Source organism: Delphinapterus leucas, chromosome 18, assembly GCF_059928025.1.
Source record: "Delphinapterus leucas isolate spDelLeu-1000000601 "Yukka" chromosome 18, BTC_Dleu_Yukka2, whole genome shotgun sequence".
NCBI classification, from domain to species: domain Eukaryota; kingdom Metazoa; phylum Chordata; class Mammalia; order Artiodactyla; family Monodontidae; genus Delphinapterus; species Delphinapterus leucas.
Window position 1 is genome coordinate 10,285,487 of NC_143146.1, and position 21,601 is coordinate 10,307,087.

The 21,601-nt window shown below is 39.7% G+C and overlaps 1 protein-coding gene across 1 annotated transcript in view; it reads left to right on the forward strand.

Annotated features, from left to right (window-relative positions):
• The window catches only part of NALCN (sodium leak channel, non-selective), a 279,093-nt gene that overhangs the window by 237,863 nt on the left and 19,629 nt on the right, over nucleotides 1–21,601 (forward strand). Inside the window, exons 26-33 of the mRNA XM_089899398.1 lie at nucleotides 2,086–2,190; nucleotides 5,233–5,339; nucleotides 12,734–12,854; nucleotides 12,939–13,037; nucleotides 16,393–16,486; nucleotides 16,997–17,103; nucleotides 17,307–17,381; nucleotides 18,077–18,196. Of these exons, the coding sequence (XP_089755524.1) occupies nucleotides 2,086–2,190; nucleotides 5,233–5,339; nucleotides 12,734–12,854; nucleotides 12,939–13,037; nucleotides 16,393–16,486; nucleotides 16,997–17,103; nucleotides 17,307–17,381; nucleotides 18,077–18,196 (828 nt within the window). The remainder of the gene's footprint in view (nucleotides 1–2,085; nucleotides 2,191–5,232; nucleotides 5,340–12,733; nucleotides 12,855–12,938; nucleotides 13,038–16,392; nucleotides 16,487–16,996; nucleotides 17,104–17,306; nucleotides 17,382–18,076; nucleotides 18,197–21,601) is intronic.

Consider the following 21,601-nt stretch of genomic DNA (forward strand, 5'->3'; position numbering starts at 1 on the left):
AGCCTTCTGGAAAGTACAGTGGAAGGAGAATCCAAAGAGAGAGAATTTTCTGACACTTCCATTCCTAACTCTTGACCCTAATTTATACTCTGGGTTTTAGTTGCCCCATCTGGAAATTAAGAAGACGTTTCAACACCATCGAATTCACAAACAATATTAGGAATTAACCCATTTAGGCTTGTAATCTCATTTTCTATGTTCCCAAATTCATATAGAACAAAATTTGGCTTTGATCTTTGGAGTGTTAACATAAAACAACTCTTCAAAACTGTAACATACAGGTATACCCTACCTCAGTATACAGTAATGAACATTTAGAAATATGACTGAGGAGAAAATATACTTTTTAGTTGGGCAAATATTGATTTAGGGTCTTCTAAGAGCAGGGCTGCAGATAAAACAATGAGTAAGAGGCTCTTTGCTCACAGTCTGTTAAAGAAGAATCTTTGGCTTATAACAAAGGAGTGATCACAGGATTCTTTTTATTATTAATGAGTTCTGCTTGTGCATGGAAAACATGAATTAACTTACTAAGCTAGTTTTATATCTTGCTGTCTAGAAACACACCTATAGTGAAAAGATAGCTATAGTTGCAGTTGATTCTAAGGTGTTTTAAAGACAGGCTGTTATGTTACTATAGGCATATAGCTGCTAATACTTTTTAAAATTTTTATTTTATTGAAGTATAGTTGATTTACAATGTTGTGTTAGTATCCTGCTAATACTTTGTTAAAGCTCTGTTTAAAATTCCATATTTTGGGGACTTCCCTGGTGGCACAGTGGTTAAGAATCCGCCTGCCAACACAGGGGACACGGGTTCGAGCCCTGGTCCAGGAAGATCCCACATGCCACAGAGCAGCTAAGCCCATGTGCCACAACTACTGAGCCTGTGCTCTAGAGCCCGCAAGCCACAACTACTGAGTCCGTGTGCCACAACTAATGAAGCCCACGTGCCTAGAGCCCATGCTCCGCAACAAGAGAAGCCACCGCAATGAGAAGCCTGCACACCACAATGAAGAGTAGCCCCCGCTCGCCGCAACTAGAGAAAGCCCATGCACAGCAGCAAAGACCCAATGCAGCCAAAAATAAATAAATTTATAAAATTCCATATTTTTTTTGCACTGAAGCCATAACACTGTGGCTTTTCCCACAGCTGGAATTGAGGGAAAACAGAATAGCACCTGACAATGAATGTGTATGCATCTTTGAGCCCTGATAGAATTCAGAAGATGATTTATTTGAGCCTTGCTTCAGAGGATGTTTCTATGTAATTTTAGTATCTTTAAAAGATATGTTTAGATTATTCAACCAGTGAGATCAATCGTTTGTTCAGTATTTTGGCCACTTTTCTCTGCTGAGACCAAAATAGTCATCCAGCAGAGGGAGTACAAGGCAATTACCAGATTTGCTTCTCAAGGCTCTGATCTCACACCCTCTGTGTGTGGCACTTTGATACGCCCTGAGCCCTCATGCTTGCAAGAAAGCAAAGCCACTATCCCCCTTACGTAGGCTCTGCTAACAGACACATGAATCCATTTTGAGAAAATTTGGGAAAGAGAATTATTTCAACATTTTTCTTTTGTTCCATTAAATAAAATAAAGCAAAGTGTTGATTTCAAAATCAGAAAAGTCCAAGTCATGTCAAAAACACCTTAGCCCGGGCTTCCCTGGTGGCGCAGTGGTTGAGAGTCTGCCTGCCGATGCAGGGGACACGGGTTCATGCCCCGGTCCGGGAGGATCCCACATGTCGTGGAGCGGCTGGGCCCGTGAGCCATGGCCGCTGAGCCTGCGCGTCCGGAGCCTGTGCTCTGCAACAGGAGAGGCCACAACAGTGAGAGAGGCCCGCGAACCGCAAAAAAAAAAAAAAAAAAAAAAAAATTCAAAACCTGTTGTTAATTTCCTTCTTTTAACATTCCAGCTAGGCTAATTGAATGACCTGTGGGGGAGAAGTTAAAAGGTAGCATCCAAAGACTGTGAATTTCATACGATGTTATCTTAAAAGTCCTGTTCATAATCACTGCTCAAACCAAACCTACTGTTTATAATTTTTTACCAAGAGATTGCTGTCTCACCCATTTCTTTCAGGTCTCCATTCTTTTGCTGACATTAATGCTTGTTTTTGCAAGCTTTGGAGTTCAGCTCTTTGCTGGAAAACTGGCCAAGTGCAATGATCCCAACATTATTAGAAGGGTAAGATATCCTTTGTCTTTTGGGATGAAAATCAAGAACATTTACCATCCCTGGGTAGCCATCTGCTGAGGCTGCTTTGAGAACAGAACTCTAAGAATACTCTTCCCATGGACTCCCTCTGCTTAAAGCAGGCAGTGTGTCTCTTCTGGGTGGTAAAGGTTTATAAGATTAAAACACATCTCAGACAGTCCTGTTCCTCCCTCCTATTCCAAGGTCAAGCCACTGTTGACATCTTCCATATAGTCACCCAAGATTCCATGTGCAAACTTTCCCTTTAGGTCTTCCCTAACGTAATCCTGCCTTTGCTGTGACCTGAGACTCATATCAGCAAACAGCTCCCCCAAAATACAAAGGGCAGAGTTTGACTTCCACACCCCTTCGTATGACTTATCCACTCCACATTCCTCTGTTAGGAAGTCAGGGCCTTGCATTAGCTCTTAGCTGCCCAGAATCTCCCCCATGAAGACAACTAAGATTCAAGCTTGAACCATGCTTGAATACTTTCGATTCTTTTTTTTTTTTTGGCCGCACTGCATGGCTTGTGGGATCTTAGTTCCCAGACCGGGGATTGAACCCAGGCCCCGGAAGTGAAAGTGCCAAGTCCTAACCACTGGACGGCCAGGGAAGTCCCTCTACTCTTTTCTTTCTCTTTCTTTGGCCGGTGTTATAAGAGGAGGGTAGCTTCTGGAACAGCCCCAATATGTCAGTAGCTGAACGTAATGAAATGAATATATTTATTGCATGTTGAATAATTCAGGCAGCTCTCCTCCAAATGACCACCCAGTGGCTCATGCCTCCTCTGTCCTGTGTCCCTAGCCTTTGCTGTCTTCAGAGTCTTCTCTGTTTAGCTGGCAGTTAGGAACAGAAAACCATCTCTCTCTCAGAGGACTACAGGCAGAGCCTAGAAGCAACACATCTGTCTTCATCCCACATTCCACTGGCAAGAGCGTGGCCTCACCAGACTGACGTGAGACCGTGATGTGTAGTTTCGTGGTGTATTTTGTAGCAAAGGGGGCGGGGTTTGTTTAATAATTAGCCAATCTCTGCTGCATCGCCCACTGTCCCATTCTCTTAGAATCCTGCCCGATATTACAAGTAGGTTAATGGAGTGAACCCAGTTCTGCTGATGTATAAGCTAGCAAGAGTATTTCCTCTTCCACCCAGGTAAAATAATGCTTAAGTCTCATTAAAATGGATGTTTCCAAAAGGGCTACCAGAGCTGAACTAAAACACTTATTCCCATATTTCTAGCAAACATCGCTGTCTAATATAAATTTTATACTACTATGACATTTCTACATTTTGAGGCTTCTAATTATAAAGGTCCCCCTTAGTAGCTCTCGACTTTTTAGAAAATATAGGTAACATCTTTGTCCAGTCAAAATACATTATCAGTCATGTTAATAATGAGATTTTTCAGGAAGAGGCAGAGCAGAAGAGACAAACTTAGGATGGGCAGACCTTACGCTATCAAGGTATCGCCCGGGTGGCTGCTTCCTTTAACTCCCCTTCCCAGAGGTTCCAGGAATTTTGATAAACCTGACAAGACATGCAGGGAACATGGTATAAAGGTCATGCTGTACCTAATGAGCTAAATGAAGGCAGTAATAATGAGCTGAGGCATTAGTCCACAAGCTTATGTAAGGAAAGAAGGGTTATTTTAGGTCCACCCTGAACAGAGGCCAGAAAGATAATAACAACGTTTCAAGATGAAGCCTTGTAGGAATAGTGGATGACTCGGGGGGGTAATAATGGCCTAAGAGCCTTGTGATTTTACACTATCTATCTGCTCATACCCAGCCCAAGCTAAAGAGTAATGACTTGTATAGGGGACGGAGGGCACACGGTGGACGGACAGACATACAGATGCCATGAGGCATTTATTCTTTTCCACAGAACAATGAGGTCTGTGTGGGAAGCTCGTAAGGAAAGTCTAAGAAAACTTAGCCATCAAAAGAGCATCAGGAACAAGCAGAATAATTGCAAAACAAATTGGCATAGTGAGAAGTGGCCCGTGTCTTTGTATTTGGACGGATTCTTTTCTAGTCCTAACATAAGAGGCCAAAGCCAAGCGTGTCATGTGGATGAAGGGGATACTTCAGTTTACCTTTATAAAAGAAGAGACAAACCCAAGGAAAAGGGGAAACTAGATACCCCAACATTTGGCACAGCTCACATTTAAAGGCCATGAAGCTTCAGTTGTTGGTGCCATGTCTCCAGATGGAATCGTATAATATGTGGTGTTGGATGGATGGCTTTTTCACTTAGCATAATATCTTCAAGGTTCATCCATGTTGTAGCATGTGTCAGTACTTCATTATTTTTATGGCTGAATAATATTCCACAGTATGGATAGACCACATTTTGTTTGTGTATTTGTTGATTGATGGGCATTTGAATTGTTTCCACCTTTGAGCTATTGTAAATAATGCTATTTATAATAATAATGATATAAACATTCATGTACATATTTCCATGTGAATATATGTTTCATTTCTCTTGGGTAGATACCTAGGAGAAGAATTGCTGTGTCCTGTGGTTACTCTAATTATTTAAGGACCTGCCACCCTATTTTCCAAAGTGGCTGCGCCATTTTCCATTCCCACTAGCAGTGTATGAGGATTCTAGTATGAGGATTAAGATTTGTGCACATCCTCGTCAAAGTTTGCTATTTGACTTCTTGACGAGAGCCTTCTTAGTGAGTGGGAAATGGTATCCCATTGTGGTTTTGACTTGCATTTCCCTGATGACTAATGATTCTGAGCACCTTTTCACGTGCTCATTGGCTATTTGTATCTCTCCCTTGGAGGAATGTCAGTTCATATCCTTTGCCCACTCACTAACATTTTCAGCATCAACTTTCACCTGCTTATCTCTGAAGTCTTTGTTACTATTTGCTGAGTAGCTATGCACATGTCTGCTGTTATATAAAAGACCTCTGTCATTCTACGTAAAAAATGTTTCTTATTGTTTATCTTTTCTGACTTCATTTTCTGACCAGGTTCTTTTCCTCCTCCTTTTATTTTTTTTTTCCTGTTTTAGGAAGATTGTAATGGAATATTCAGAATTAATGTAAGTGTGTCCAAGAACTTGAATTTAAAATTAAGACCTGGAGAGAAAAAACCTGGATTTTGGGTGCCCCGTGTTTGGTAAGCATATCAGAAAAATATCCTGAAAAATGCTATATTTGTCAGTATAAGGGGTTTTTCCCCAGTTTTATTGAGAAATAATTGCCATACATCACGGAATAAGTTTAAGGCAAACAGCATGATGGTTCAATTTACATATATTGTAAAATGATTATCACAATAGGTTTAGTTAACATCCGTCACCTCATATAGATCCAGTTGAAAGAAAAGAAAAAAAATTCTCCTCATGATGAGAACTCTTACTGTTCTCTTAACAGCTTTCCTGTGTATCACACAGCAGTGTTAACTATAGTCCCTATGTTGTACATTACATCCCTAGTATTTATTTGTCTTATAACTGGAAGTTTGTACCTTTGACCACCTTTCTCCACTTCCTCTCCTCCCCCCACCTCTGGTAAACACAAATCTGATCTCTTTTTCTATGAGTTTAGTCGGAGGGGTTTTGCTTTTGTTTTTGTTTTGTTTTGTTTTTTTAGATTACACACACAAGTGAGATTATACAGTATTTGTCTTTGTCTGACTTATTCACTTAGCATAATGGGCCTTCATGGTCCATCCATGTTCTATATAAGTATATATAGTATAAGGTTTTAAAGCAGTATAATATGGCATGAAACTAAAAGTAGTTCTGCTAGCAAGGCAAAGCACTGAATTACAATAGGATGCAAAAACAAAAGAAATAAAATAAGGAAGCGGTACACTGAGTCCCAGTGTTGCTTCATGAAACTAATGAAATATCACTGCAGTATTTTTCTAATAGTTTAAAGTATATATCTGGACTCACATAGCTTTAAAAATTAGTGAGGCTTATAAAAAAAGAGTGAAATAATGCCATTTGCAGCAACATGAATGGACCTAGAGATTATCATACTAAGTGAAGTAAGTCAGACAAAGACAAATATCATATATTGCTTATATGTGGAATCTAAAAAAAAATTGATACAAATGAACTTACTTAAAAATCAGGAAGAGGCTCACAGATATAGAAAACAAACTTATGGTTACCAAAGGGGAAAGGGGATGGGGGGGATAAATTAGGAGTATGGGATTAGCAGATACAAACTACTACATATAAAATAGATAAAAAATAAAATCCTACTGTACAGCACAGAAAACTACATTCAATATCCTGTAATAAACCATAATGGAAAAGAATCTGAAAAAGAATTTATATATATATAAAATTTATATATATATAAATTTATATAAATATAAAAAATTTTTATATATACATATACATATGTATGTATATCTGTGTATATATATATGTATATATAACTGAAGCATGTATATGTGTGTGTGTGTGTATATATATATAGCTGAAGCACTTTGCTGTATACCTGAAACTAACACAACGTTGTAACTTATCTATACTTCAATAAAAATAAATAAAAATTTTTTAGAAAATTAGTGAGGCTTAAAAGAAAAAAGATTTTCTATCAATTTTTAATCAAATCTTAATTCAACTTTTAAACCAATTTTTAACAATTTTAACAATTTTAATCAAATTAAAACTAAACTCATACTGACTTTATATCTTTAAGGAAGATCTGATGTCCTCATAACAATTTTAGAGAAGCCTAGATCATAAAACTATTTCAATTTTAAAACCCATTTACATTGAAGGATTTTGTTGTTGAAATCCTGGAAGGGAATAATCAGTAACACATTGATTTTATCTAACTGCCTCTTTAAAACAATTTTTTTTAAATAAGTTTTCAAAGCATTTACATCAAAGCCAGAAGTATCTGGTACCTTCTTTCTCAACCATTTCCCTAATGACTATGAATGAAATCTCTCAGTCTGCTTCACTGATGCACAGAGTGTTCCATCAACTTCATTTGTCCTTTTAAATCGTTAATGTTTCTTTTTATTTCATTTTTACCTCTTAGAATAATGAGTGAACCACAGAAACTGCTCTGCTTTTGTCACAATTGATGTTCTCTACTAAATGTCAAAACTCTTTAAAAGGAATAGCATTTCACCCAGTTGTACCCTTAGGACTCGTTCTTACCTGCTTTGGCATTTCTCTAATATGAAATTCACTTTCATAAACAATTCAATATAATTTATATTGGTTTTCTTTTAATACCAAAGAACTGTGGAAAAAAGATTAATTTTGGATGTGAGGCTTGAGCATGGGTAGAGAAGTATATAACACATGGGAATATCTTTATCCCAGTGTTAACTAGAAAAGCAGTCTAATTTACATTACAATGAAAAATTAAAGAAGCATAAAATGTTTATTTTGTTGTGAGAGTAAAACTCATTATTATACCGTAAATAATTTACTTATATCAGGACATCAGGTTTTTTTTCCAAAATTTTTTGGAATTTTGTCTAAAGTCTCAAAGTTGAGGTCAAGGGGAGATTAAAGTATCTTGACATTCTAAAGAGGCCAACTAAACCAATCCCATCAGAACTTACTAAAACATCATCCATCACCCAGCTCCTGTAAAAGAAAACACTGCATTCAAAGATAACATCATGGTAGTGAATGAAGTCAAGAGCAAAGTGTGCTATGGCGTCACGCCGCCTTCCCTATGGGGAAAGGTGGATGGCGCTTCTCCTCTTCCTACGAGGACCCCTGGAAGGACCAGTTGATATCAGAGTTTGACAAGGCAAGAAGAGAGGCTCTTGTGGGCAAGCCGCTCGTCACCATCTGGGAAGACGGGATGATCTGCTTCTGGAGGGCCACGTCATCCCTGCCAAGGGCCACCTGACCTGAGCCTTCTTGTTGGAACCCTGCTGCAAAGGGCTGTGTGCTGGGGACAGGGTGCCCTATGGGAAGAAGCTGTGGGAACGTTTCCAGGAGTTGGAGCTGAGAATCACCCAGAGGCTACACTCATAGCAGGAAGAGCACACTGGGGCATCCTCATGCTGGGGAGTGTAGTCATAGAAAATGTGAGGTACAGTAAGGCCGACAGATCGAGAGCACTACCACTGAAAAGAGTTTGTTACTCATCGTTCCCAAGAGGAGGGGGCATGCCACTCCACGGGGGGCCACCTGGGGAAGCACCAGGGTGGGTCAGCAGGCAGAAAGGTGGGGAGAGCTGGGGCCAAGAGCCTTTACTGTGGTTTCCCTGGGAAGGAACGGGTGAGGCAGGGCAAGCGGACTTAGGGATGGCTAGTTTGAATAATTGTAATGGGCTGTAGAGCATAGAGGCCATCCATTGTGGTCTGGTACCTGGCACTGGGGTGATTCGGGCAGGTGGATGGTGGCCCAGAGTGTGACAGCCTGATAGAGGAGGTGATTGGTGGTGGTGGTGGGGGGTGGACTCTGGGTTAGTTGGTTTGTATTTGAAAAGCACACCCTGAAAAGGGCTCATCTCAAGGTCGGGGGGAGGACGAGGGAGGCACGAGGCCAGGAAGGGTGACTCAGGCATCTTACCGGGTGTCTGGAACAAAGTGCGTCCAGCGTCTGTATGTGGGACAAATGCTCAAGTGCCAAGTTCATAGAAGCTAGAAACGCTGTTCAAACATGGAGTGTTTCTTGGGAACACCTAAATGAGCTCCGTGAAGGAACTGTGTGAAGGAACTGCTGTGAAGAGAGCGTCAATGGCCACAGTCCAGCGGAGTCAGACACACAAGATGTGACGTCTCTAACCCCAGCTGCATCCCACCGCTTCTTGTAAGACCCAGGCAGTCACCAAGAGGAGGAGTGGGCTAGAGTGGCTGACACTCTTTTTCCCTCCTCAGACCACGGGTCAGGCTTGAGCTGTGGAGGGTGAGACCCTGGTACAGGTTTGAATGCAGTGGGCATTTTAGAATGAGGCTGGCTATATACCGAAAAGCTCTGGGCTCTCCCCAAGGTGTCAGGAAGCAAGTAGGATGCACTGGAAGGTAGCATTAGGAGGAGAGTAAGCTGTTTCCGGTTGGACCCTATGGCGTTCAACCTGTTCCATAAAACCAGCTCTCTTAAGATTTTTAAATCAGCTAACTGAAATGTAATGTTTTATGTAAGCTATTAAGGACTTCAAGTTCAATGACATTTTAAAAGCACAAGCAAACAGAGGGACATCACTTGAACGTTATCACAATAGCTTTTCCCATTTGTTCAGAATATTGTGACTTGGGTTAGTTTTAGGGAAATATAAATCTTTCATCAAATAAATGTCAACTGTAACCATGATAATTTTCACATTTTGTTTCTCTAATAATCTCGTCAAGAGTTAGCAGCTGAAATTTTTGTAATTTTATATTGACTAATTTATGATTAAGAAAATAACTTATATCTGGGAATTAGCCTAGAGGAATGCTATGATAATTATAATTAGGACATAAATATGCACTAGCTAATTCAGGGGACAGTCTGGCTTCTATATTCTCTCTTCAGATGAATACATTCATTTTCCTCCAAATTACTCAGACTTGATGAGATAAAAATTACCTTGGTAAAAAGGATTAAACATATCATATATTATAAATATTGTGTGTTTTGTCTTAAGCAGAGGTCTGGGATTTAGGAAAAGGAAATGCAAGGGAGAGAAATCAACAAAGTATTCAGTTTTACAATAAATATATTTACTAAGTGTTTACTCTTCACCAGGAATTATGCTGTCACTGGGAACAAGCTATGGCCTCTGACCCCTAAGAGCCAGAAGTCCAATGGAGAACAGAAAATAAAATTTAAAATAATTTAATACAATATGCTGAAGTTTTAATGCTACATAAATAAGCCCCTAAGCTCACTTGAAGCTCACCAGAAGCTTACCTCTAGGTAATTTCAAATTACACTGCGATACATTCTAGGCAGAAAGAGATCAGATTTTTTTTGTTGAGTCTAAGGCTCAAACAATTTGGGTACACTCTCTAAGAAAAAGGATATAAAACTACTTTGCTTTTTTAAGTTTAACAGAAACATTTGACTATATGAACTCACTCCTGGGCCCTTTCCTGAGTCTTGGAAGGGACCTGTGTCAGGGAGGGGCCCTGAGGCTTACCTTTAAGTTTCTTTTGCTCCATGATGTATCAGCCTCTGATTCTAGGGTACGGAGAGGCAAAGGGTTCAGTGGTACACGCAGGACAGAGGCTGCTAATCCAAACAATGACTGGACCAGGGAGAAGGACCTAGAGGAGAAGACACCCAGTTAACTCTTGAAGGGTGAATAGGAATTAGGCAGGTGAAAGGGGGAGGAGCCATGGGCAGGTGGGAGTGAGGGGCGAGGCAGAGGTTAAGATTGTTGCAGGCTGTGGAAACTCAAATTGCTATTACCAAAGAGCGAGGCAAAAAGCAGTCTGCATTCCAGGAAGTACTAGTTTCTGATTTCTTTAGATGGCAGAGCTGTGTAAGATACAGGGTACCATTTTGGCCCATGTTATCCCCTGCATTTCCACATCCCAGGGCAGAGGCTAGATTCCTCTCCTCCATGGCACCCCCATCTTCCCAGAGGAGAAGCAGCTCTCCTTATCATGACCTGGGGTCCCTGGAGCACTTGTCACTGGGAGGTAGAAAACTCAGATTGTGAGGTCAGAACTGATTCTTCATTTTTCTGAATTGGATAGACAATGTTGTAATCTTTTAAAAATTAACCAGAAAAGATAATATTTAAATAGCCTTCCAGATCAAGGGAGGACAACAGGAAAAATGACAGTAATGGACTGTGTTTGGGATTTGTTGAAGTCCTCTGTAGTTATTGGTAAAGTTTCAGACTTTCCAATTTTAGTATCATGAACAAAGCATAAACATATCCAATATGATTAAAACTGAGACTTTTAATGTGGTATATTCTTCCAGCAATTTAAGTCTATGATTCTTCATTTTACTTTTCTGGCTTTAGCCTGAAAGTGTATTTTAACATATTCTAACCTCTAAAGGATGTGTAACATGAGAATAGTTTGGGTTGCTGCAAATTCAGCTAAAAAAAGCACTTTTACATAAAGAAAATGGATGGGTAAGAAAGTTCAACATCAGATCTGAGAGCTGACTCACTTGGTTTAAAAAAAAATCCTTATTCAAGAAAATTGTGGCATCTGTAGAATCCTTACAGAGTCTGTCTGCTGTAAAATATATTAAATTTAATTGAAACCCCCAAAAGGAAAGATTGTTGGAAAAATACAAGAGAATATGCTTGTCTTTCATACTTAAAAAATATAAATCAGAATCCCTAAATATTAATTTCTGACTGGGGCTTTTTTACTATATAGAAAACATTTCTACCAATCAGCTTTAAACCTTTAAAAATAAGTCAGTCTCAGTTTTATGTTTTCTTATTAGATTCCCACATATTTAGTGTTAAAAAAAGAAAACTTATAAAAGTATATCTCATGATAGTCTCTAGTTTTGAAAACCATAAAAGGTGGTAGAAGAATACTAAACTGGATTCCCCCTAGAATGTTGCCTCCTGTGAAGGTTAACTTTTGATAAATGTGCTAGCAAGAAAAAAAAATTATCAAAATATAATTCAGCTAGGCTTCAGTAGGCCTACTTTAGTCAATAATCCTGAGCTCAGGTCATCAAATTCAGGAAATGTGTTGATAGTCATGATTTTTCCAGCATGTGGTTGTCTAAATCTTTTAGTTATTTAAAATAGCCTCAGAAAAGGGGGATTAAAAAAAAAAAACTGAAATCTTCTTCTGTTAACAAATACGTTAGCTAAGACCTGTAATGACTAGGGGAGATGCAGTGTAGTAGAAAGATGTTAGTGGAAAGAAAAAAGTATACACATATCAGAAAAATAAGAAATGAGACATCCCCTGACCCCCCAAAAATAGAGGGTCCAAAATGTTTTAGAACTCAGGAGTTAACTGTGCGGTAGACAGCACACTATACACTGGGGTCTACAAGAAGTAACTGTTGAGAACATTTGGAGTTAATGAGAGAAAAACACCCACCTGGGAGGGGGTGATCTGGAGACACATAGGGTATGTGTCACCTCAGGAGCCTCTAAAGCATCACTAGGTCACAGCATGCTGCTCACGTGATGACACAGAATTAAGTGGCCAAATTCTACTCATTTTACACTTTCTGTACTAACACCAGGATTTGTAATTCATGCCTTTAGGAAGGTTTTCTAATGTAAAACCATTTCAAAATTCACATCCAAACTCCAAGGCCCCTTTGTAAGAATCTCATGCACAAGTTCTAACCAGAAAGTCCTCAGTATACTAATCAGGACCAGCCAGAAACATTGCAGAACCTCTGGAGCTAGAAGTCGAGGGACATAGCATTTTATTGTTTTCGATTGAGAACACCCCATCATTGCCTAATAATTAACTGCATAATTAATAAATTCTAACACATTGATGCATTCTTATGAGTTCGCAAACAAATGCCATCGAACCTACCTTCCAAGTGCCTATACTTTGCAACCAAGATTGGAAAGAGTTATAGATATTGCCTTAGGGTGCTTCTCACTGGAATTCCACGGAACATTCCTCTTTCTGACTTGCAGGGCGAATCCTCGGAACTTTAATTTTGACAATGTGGGCAATGCTATGCTGGCATTGTTTGAAGTTCTCTCCTTGAAAGGCTGGGTGGAAGTGAGGGATGTTATTATTCATCGTGTGGGTCCGGTAAGCACGCACTGGAATCCTTTGAATGTTACCACAGCTGCTTTCATTGGCTTTGATGAATAACCGTATTTTTCATTTATACAGATGCATGGAATCTATATTCATGTTTTCGTATTCCTGGGTTGCATGATTGGACTGACCCTTTTTGTTGGAGTAGTTATTGCTAATTTCAATGAAAACAAGGTAAGAATTCTTGGTTTGAATTCCGCAGCGTTTATTCTTTCCTAGCCGCTCATTTTGAGTTCCCTTTTCCACACACGGCGTGAAGTCGCATTAAACTGTAAAGTGACCGGTGTAAATAATCTCTATAACTATTTTACAGGCTACCTCATTGCTGCCTTTCAGGCACATTATTTCAGAGCACAATTCTCTTGCTAAATTTCCTCTTTTGGTAATGGTGTCATTAATTTGCCGAGGACTGAAAAACGCATCTCCTATTGTTCAAATTGAAAGGATGTGCAGCAAGTTATTAAAATACAGTAGCTGAAACCGATGCACTGATTGCAGGTAATATGCCTTTCACTAAGTGTAAATTGGTTGCTTCTGTGTAACTCAGTAGGTGAACTCAGAATTTTTTTTTTTTTTCTTTTTTTTTTGCGGTACGCGGGCCTCTCCCTGCTGTGGCCTCTCCCGTTGCGGAGCACAGGCTCCGGACGCGCAGGCTCAGCAGCCATGGCTCACAGGCCTAGCTGCTCCACGGCATGTGGGATCTTCCCGGACTGGGGCACGAACCCGTGTCCCCTCCATCGGCAGGCAGACTCTCAACCACTGTGCCATCAGGGAAGCCCACAAAGCAATATTTAACCAAATTATTTTAAAAAGCTAGCAAATCCAAAATCCGATGAAAGATAGATAGTAATGTATTTCTCTAAGAAACTCATAAATCAAAACAAAAAGAACATGTTAGATTTGACACAATGAAGACGTTTGGTCCAATGGACATATAAAGGTCTCTGACAATTTGAGACTGTGTATTACTTTCAAGTACAAAATGTATCAAGTACAAAATGTATCATCTACAAAGTCATAAAACAATAATTACCAAAGAATTGATAATGTACACAACATGTTCTCTATCAAAATTTTAAAACATAGCAAAAAATTCCCCATAATTTGGAAATATTAAGACTGCATTCTAAGTAATTTTTGAGTTACAGAAGAAATCAGAATAGAAAATCACAAAGCATTTAGATAAATCATTTATAAAAATCACATTAAAACTCACAAGGTATAGATAAATCAGTAATTAGATGGAAACTTATAGCTTTTAATTGTATATGTTAGAGAATAATCAAATAGTGATGATTAACATGCCAAATACACAAATCAATAAATTATAATCAGAGCAACAAAGTGAAATAGAAGAAAATGGGAGGAAGAAAATAACAAAGATAAAAGAATGGAAAATTAGTGATATAGAAAACAAAGTAACTTATAGAAAAGCTCAAGAGTGAGAAAAACTGGTTTGTTGAAATAAATTAGATTGATAAGACTCTTACGGGGGTGAGCATGAACAAAAATGTGGAAAAACAAGCTATGGTAAGTATAATAGTGCCATAATTGTTACAGGGATAGAAAGTTAGGCTTACAGAATAGAACAGAAAGCCCTAGGAGGGACCCATGTGTATATGAAGCAGAAGTAGCACAACAAGTCAGTGGAGAAACTGAGACCATCCATAGTGGTGCTGGGATAATTAATTGATTGTCTAGGTCTCAGAAATTAAACTGACATTTCTACCTTACACCATACTCAAGAATAAATTCCAGATGAATGAAAGACCCAGCTATGAAAAGCAAATTTTAAACCATTTTTAAACCATGGAGAATGTGCTTTTAACCCTGGAGTAGTTGTAGAGTTCTTGACATTAACCACAAAGTGAAATCCATAAAGAAAAAAATTTATAAGTCAGATTACATTAAAAGGAAAAGTTTCTGAATGATAAAAGACACACTAAGCAAAATTTAAAAAAAAAAGAAGCAAGCTAAGACTAAATACTTACAACTCACATAACTGACAAAATATTAGTATCCAGAATATATTAAGAATCTCTACAAAACATCAAAAAGTAAATATCCAAATACAAAAATGAGCAAAGAATATGAACAGGCAATTTACAAAGGAACACACAGGAATCACCTTATATATGCACTGAAAATGTTTCGTCTCATTAATATTAAAACTAAATCAGATACGTTTCACACCCATCAAATGACCAAATTAAAATGTCTGATAAAGTCAAGTATTGGCAAGAATATAAGGAAATGGGAACACTTGTAGAATGAAACCAATTTTCTTGGTTATTGCTCTTTGGATAGCACCTTGGAAATCTCTGGTAAGTGTGGAAATGTGTAAACTCTGAGACCCCAGCAGTTCCTTTCCTAGAGATTTACCACAGAGCAAGATGTTTACCGTGAGACAGTACCCGTGGGTTTACTGCAGCATTATTTATAGTCCATAAACCTAAAATGATAACTTCTGATATATTTGTACAGTGGGATACTGTGTGATCAGTTCAAATAAACGAATCAGATCTAGTATCTAGTTGTATGGAAAATGTAATTTTCAATGAAGATAAAAACAAACTGGGGACTTCCCTGGCGGTCCAGTGGTTAGGACTCTGTGCTTCCACTGCAGGGGTCTGGGTTTGATCCCCGGTAGAGGAACTAAAATCCTGCAAGACGTGGGGCGCAGCCAAAAAAAAATATATAGTAAAAAACAAACTGCGTAAATTCCCACATGTTGGATACCATTACAGAAATTTATAAATTTAAAAACAAACACATTCTTGTATATTTATATATACATAAGCAGCCAAAGTCTGAAAACATAGTGAGGAAGACATTCCCCTGAAAGATAGTTAGCTCTGTGTCAGGAAAGGCAGGATGGGAGAGGGGAGGTGGTTTCTTCCCCAGTTTCTTAAATTATATTTCTGCCTTTGTAATATAATGTAATGAAATGTAATGTAATATATTCAAGTGCATTTTAATGATGTGCTCTATTATATAACAAAGAATATCTGATCTCATTTAACCGATTGTCACAGCACAAATTTCTTAAATATGCAATTCTCTGACCTCATACCACTTAAAAATAGTTTCACAATTGCATGTAACAGAATGATTTCTAAAAAGACACAATAGCCTTAACCAGAAGCAGCAGCACTGATAAGCTATCATTTTGCTGCAGCTTTTTCTACTATGAAAGGAAACTAACCACTGTTAGAGAGTATCTCTTTTAGAAAATCTAATCATACAGAAAACCTTCTTTAGATTTTCCCAAACCTGAATATTATACATGTTCAAAGATGCCAACTGAAGGCTGCTGAATCTTCTCTGAACCCCCGGCCCTCTTTTCTGGAACTTCTCTCAAGACCACGTTTGAGAATTCTGACCCTGTTTATCGAACCACCATGGTATAGGAAGAATATCTTTGTTTTAAACCCACATTAATCTTGTTTGTGTCAGCAGCGCATTTGCGATGTCCTTGGTGTGGAGCACATGACAAAAGGTCTTTCTCTGTTTTCCTTTGTTTATTAAGGGGACGGCTCTGCTGACTGTAGATCAGAGAAGATGGGAAGATTTGAAGAGCCGCCTGAAGATAGCACAGCCTCTTCATCTGCCACCTCGCCCGGGTATCAAAGATGCTCTGATTTTATTCATGTTGGGCACTAGTGTTCATGATTCCCCAGGAGTCTAAGATTTCAATTAAAATAATCATCATGAGGCCACTAGGCGATTGTGCAGAAGTTAATATAAAAACAGGCTCCAAACTACAGATCTCTCCATAGGCTATTAAAATCAACCACCCAAAGGCCGTGCTTCTGTGCTCTCAGGATAAGCCTTAATGAAAAAATGAATTGTTAAATAAATATATTTGTGCTTGCCTTTTAAACATCTGAGTGAAATGTATTAAACTGACAGAAACTGAATGATGCGAATCTCCTTCCAGTGCAGACGGTGTCATGCACCGTTGTTTTAAATATTCAGACCCAGCCATTCCTGCAAGACACTTCACAGTAGATTGAACTGTAGGAGAAAAAAAAAATGTAATGGGTTTTAAGACGAGCATTAAAGAAAATGAAAGGCAAGAACGTAAATGTGACCGATGTCTAAAATGCCCTTGCCTAAACCTTTCTTTTCAGATAATGATGGTTTTAGAGCTAAGATGTATGACATAACCCAGCATCCATTTTTTAAGAGGACAATTGCATTACTCGTCCTGGCCCAGTCGGTGTTGCTGTCCGTCAAGGTACTCTATTTCACCCTAACACTCTGGGAATGAATTTTTTATTCATTGGTGGGTCCAAGAACATTGCAGGCAGCCATGTCCACTCACAGTCTACATTTATAAAAAATTTAAATTCACAATCATGTTCAGATGGGTGGAAGAGGGGAAAGTCTTTCCGTGTTGATGGAATGCAGGCACAGACGTGTGTGCTGTTTCTCTTACAGTGGGACGTCGAGGACCCAGTGACTGTTCCTTTGGCAACCATGTCGGTCGTTTTCACGTTCATCTTTGTTCTAGAGGTACAGTAATGAGTCAACTGGTGCTGGGGGCTGCAGTGCACATTTTAAAGCAAAACAGCGTCCTTCTTCCATGGCACTTCCTTTCACCTCCGCGTTCCGTTGCTTTTGAAGTCCTCTTTGGGGAACAGAATGCTCTTAGTATATTTCCTTTTCAGGCTGTTCTGCTTCGCTTGAACAAAGACTTCACTTTATATTTCCATTTTTCCAACTGCAAGAATTACTAACTGCTGTTGACGTTGTATCTGAATGTTGGCCTGTCTAGTTATGTGAGTTCAAATATTTACAGCAAACGGCACAAACCACTGTAATTCAGGGACTCAAATTACAATGTGGTGGCAGAGGGAGTTGGCCCAGACAAGATTATTTTAATATGTGGTCCACGTCACATTGCTTTCCAGTGCCATCTTCTTGGAAATGCAAGCAGATTTTTATTTTACCCTGTACCGGTTGATGTTTCCCAAAATCTATGGTCTTTTACTTGAGGAAGAAAAACGTCTTGCTATCAGAACTAGTCGTAGAAAAAGGAGAAAAGAGTGTGGAGAATATAGATTTACATATATACACAGACACATCAGTAATAAATTTTTCTCTTTGGTTTCTACATCCTTTAAAAAAGTAATGTGCCTCAGGTTAGTACATTTAAATATATGCTGAACACTCAGCCTCAGTTCATTGTCTTCATTGTTTTTCCCCAGGTTACAATGAAGATCATAGCGATGTCACCTGCCGGCTTCTGGCAAAGCAGAAGAAATAGGTACGATCTTCTGGTGACGTCACTCGGCGTTGTCTGGGTGGTACTTCACTTTGCCCTCCTGGTAAGCGCATCACTAAAGTTTATTTTAGTTGGTAATTTCAGTTCAGGTAACCCTGTTTCCAGTCTCATCTCACTCCAGGTCAGCCTACTCTCAAGGGTCAGGTTAACCTCCCTAAAATTCAGCCTTGACCATGACGGACCCTTGGACATGCTTGCACACACACACACACACACACACACACACATATACATGTGTACGTGTGCACACACTCGCACTCCTCACACAGACAAAAGCTGACCCCTCAGAGTCCTAGAGCCTGCAAGCCAGAAAGAGAAGGTCCTTCAAGATCCTCTGGTTTAACCCTCATTTTCTCAAAGGATAAAAAACGAGAGACAGAGAGAGAGAGAGACAGAGACAGAGAGAAATGGAAACCGAGAGATGAAGAGACCTGCCTAAATTCACACACAAGCCAGAATCAGAGGACCTGAACCCAGTTCTCTGAGTGGAAGTGTAGCTTCCGTGCCACTACATTATAATTAGGGCTTCACGGTATGATTCTCTGATACTTTGCTGCCTTATTTTCTCCCAGACACCCGGCTGCCATTTCTCGAAAGCCATCATTCCCCATCTCAACACCTGAGTTCTCATTGTTCTGCCTAAAATGCATTCAGCCTCCCCACCCTCCATTCAGCTCAGACTCTACACCATAGGTGTACTTGATTGTGATCATGAGCTGTGTTGTCCAATAGAAATAAAATGTGGCCTGGATGTTATTTTAAATTTTCTGGGAGCCACATATAAAAAAGATATAAAAAAAGAAAGAGATGACATTAATTTAATAATACATTTTTAACCTACCATTTCCAAAATATTATCATTTCAATATGTCAGAAATGTAAAAATTATGAAGGAGTGAGGCTACACCCTTTCTTTGGTATTCAATCTTTGAGTGCCTATTTCACATTGACAGCACATCTTAATTTAGACTGGCCACATTTCAAATGCTCACTGACCACGTGTGGCTGCCATGGTGGACAGCACAGGTCCAGAAGACCTGGTTCCTAATCCAGCACTTCAATCAAGTTATTTGTCTTCAGTGATCTTTTGTTCCCTGCTCTGAACTGGGAGTATATTTTCATAATTTACCTAGTCCATATGCGCATTATGAAGGTCAAGTATCTGAACTTCTTCTAACTGTAAAGATTATACAAGCCTATAACATTTTTTTTTATATACAGCATGTTCTTATTAGTTATCTATTTTATACATATTAGTGTATATATATCAATCCCAATCTCCCAGTTCATCCCACCCCCCCCCATAACACATTATTATAAATACTTTCTTTCTTCTTTAGTCTTCCTTGATCCCACCCAAAAGTAATTGGGTGGGCTTATTTTGCCCTGCTCTTCTGTCCAGTATCCCATCCTCTCCAGTGTCAGAGTCATGCAGGAAAATAATCCCTAATGTTACTGACCCCAGCTAGCTCAATCAGTAAAGCATGAGACTCTTAATCTCAAGGTCATGGGTTCATGGGTTCCAGCCCCATGTTGGCTGCCACATAGGTGCCAAATAAAAGCCAATACTCGAGATACAAGTGTCGGTAGGAAAGGAAAGGTTGCTTTAGTCAGGAGGCCAGCAATCTGGGGAGAAGGTGGACTCAAGTCCCAAAGAACCAACTCCCCACTGCCAGCCAGGGGGTGAGAGCTTTTAAAGGGGAGTTTCAGGGTTGTCTAGGTTGAGGGAGGGGGCTATGTGCAGAACAGCACTGTCAGCTCTGACAATCATCTTGAAATTGGTCATACAGTGAGCTGAATATTATTTATAGCCCTTGAGGAGGAACTAAAGGTCCTTGACTTTGTTTAATGGCTAAACTATTATTACTTTGTCTTGTTTGACTGCTTTCCTTTGCTTCTGCATTTTCTCACTTCTCCAATTAAATTTATTCTTTGGCTAAAGTTTTTCTACAGACAGGAGTCAGGCAGAGGACATGGGCTGGGGGGGCAGGAGGTTCTGTTACGGGAAGGCCCCATAGGGTCCTGCTCAGTTACACTAACACAGAGAACCCCTTTACACACCACAAAGGCTTTGCTTTAGGATGAAATTCCTGTGCTCAGGAAGATACTGAGTGTCCTTAAAACAGTTGTCACCCCAGTTCATTTCCTTAAACGACAAAGGATCCAGAGCACTAAAAAGCTGCACGTCACCATGCCAGCAATTGAGAAGAATGTGATGGGCAAAAACAAAGACAGTCACTGCTCTCATGAACCTCGCAGCCTGGAATGTTAGATCGGTATTCATCGAATGCCCCCAGGTCAGTGAGAATTACAGCTATGGTGAGGGAGATGGAGAAACACGTGTCCCTGTGATGACACAGGAGAGTGCACGATGGCTTCATCAGAGAGATCCTGGAAGGCATCCCTGAGGGCGTGATGATTGCGATCAGTCTGTAGGGTGAGGGGAGAACATTCCAGGCAGCTGTCCCTATGATGGGAGGGTTTGGGAGAATAGTATGAGTGGAGTAGAAGGAGCGAGGGGAACGTGGTACAAGATCTGGTTGGGTAAGAGGTGTCAGACCTCTCAGGAGCTTGTAGTCCAGGTAAAGGATTAAGTCATCATCTCAGAAGCTGTGGGATGTCATCCCTTCCAGAATGCAAAGAGAGACGGTATCTACAATAGGCTCTGAGCTAACATGGAAAAGAGGAGCAGCAAAGCCCGTGTCTGTATCTTTTTCTAGACAAATTGTAGCCAAAAGCTATTCGGCCCAAACAGGAGAATGAGTAAACTTTCTAATTCTGGGTGTCCCCAAAGAGGATATCACATACCCGAAAGGCCAGCTTGCCTCTGCCTGACTGCTTCTGCTCTTCACCAAGAACCTGTGGTCCTGGAAGGTCATTCCTTCTCCACTCTATTTTGCAGTGGACTGTTGTGAAAGAAGACGCAGTCCTTGTTCCCATCCAAAGATGCTTCTGTGCAGACACATTCATTTCTTTGCACCTCACCAAGGATCTTCCCTTCCTGGGGGCCATCTGTGACTGTTGTCATTTGACTAAGCAAGGCTCCCGGGGAATAATCACGCCTTGGCATCAGCTTAATGCCACTGTCGTTACTGCACCTGTAGCCGGTGGGGTCTTTGTTCTCAGATGAAGCTTTCTTAGTCATAGAGCACACTGAGTCTTCTCTTTTTTTTTTAAATTAATTTTTATTGGAGTATAGTTGCTTTACAATACTGTGTTAGTTTCTACTGCACAGCAAAATGGATCAGCTATACATATACATATATCCCCTCTTTTTTGGATTTCCTTCCCATTTAGGTTACCACAGTGCATTAAGTAGAGTTCCCTGTGCTCTACAGTAGATTCTCATTAGATATCTATTTTACATATAGTATCAATAGGGTATATGTATCAATCCCAATCTCCCAATTCCTCCTACCACCCCTCTTTCCCCCTTGGTATCCATGCA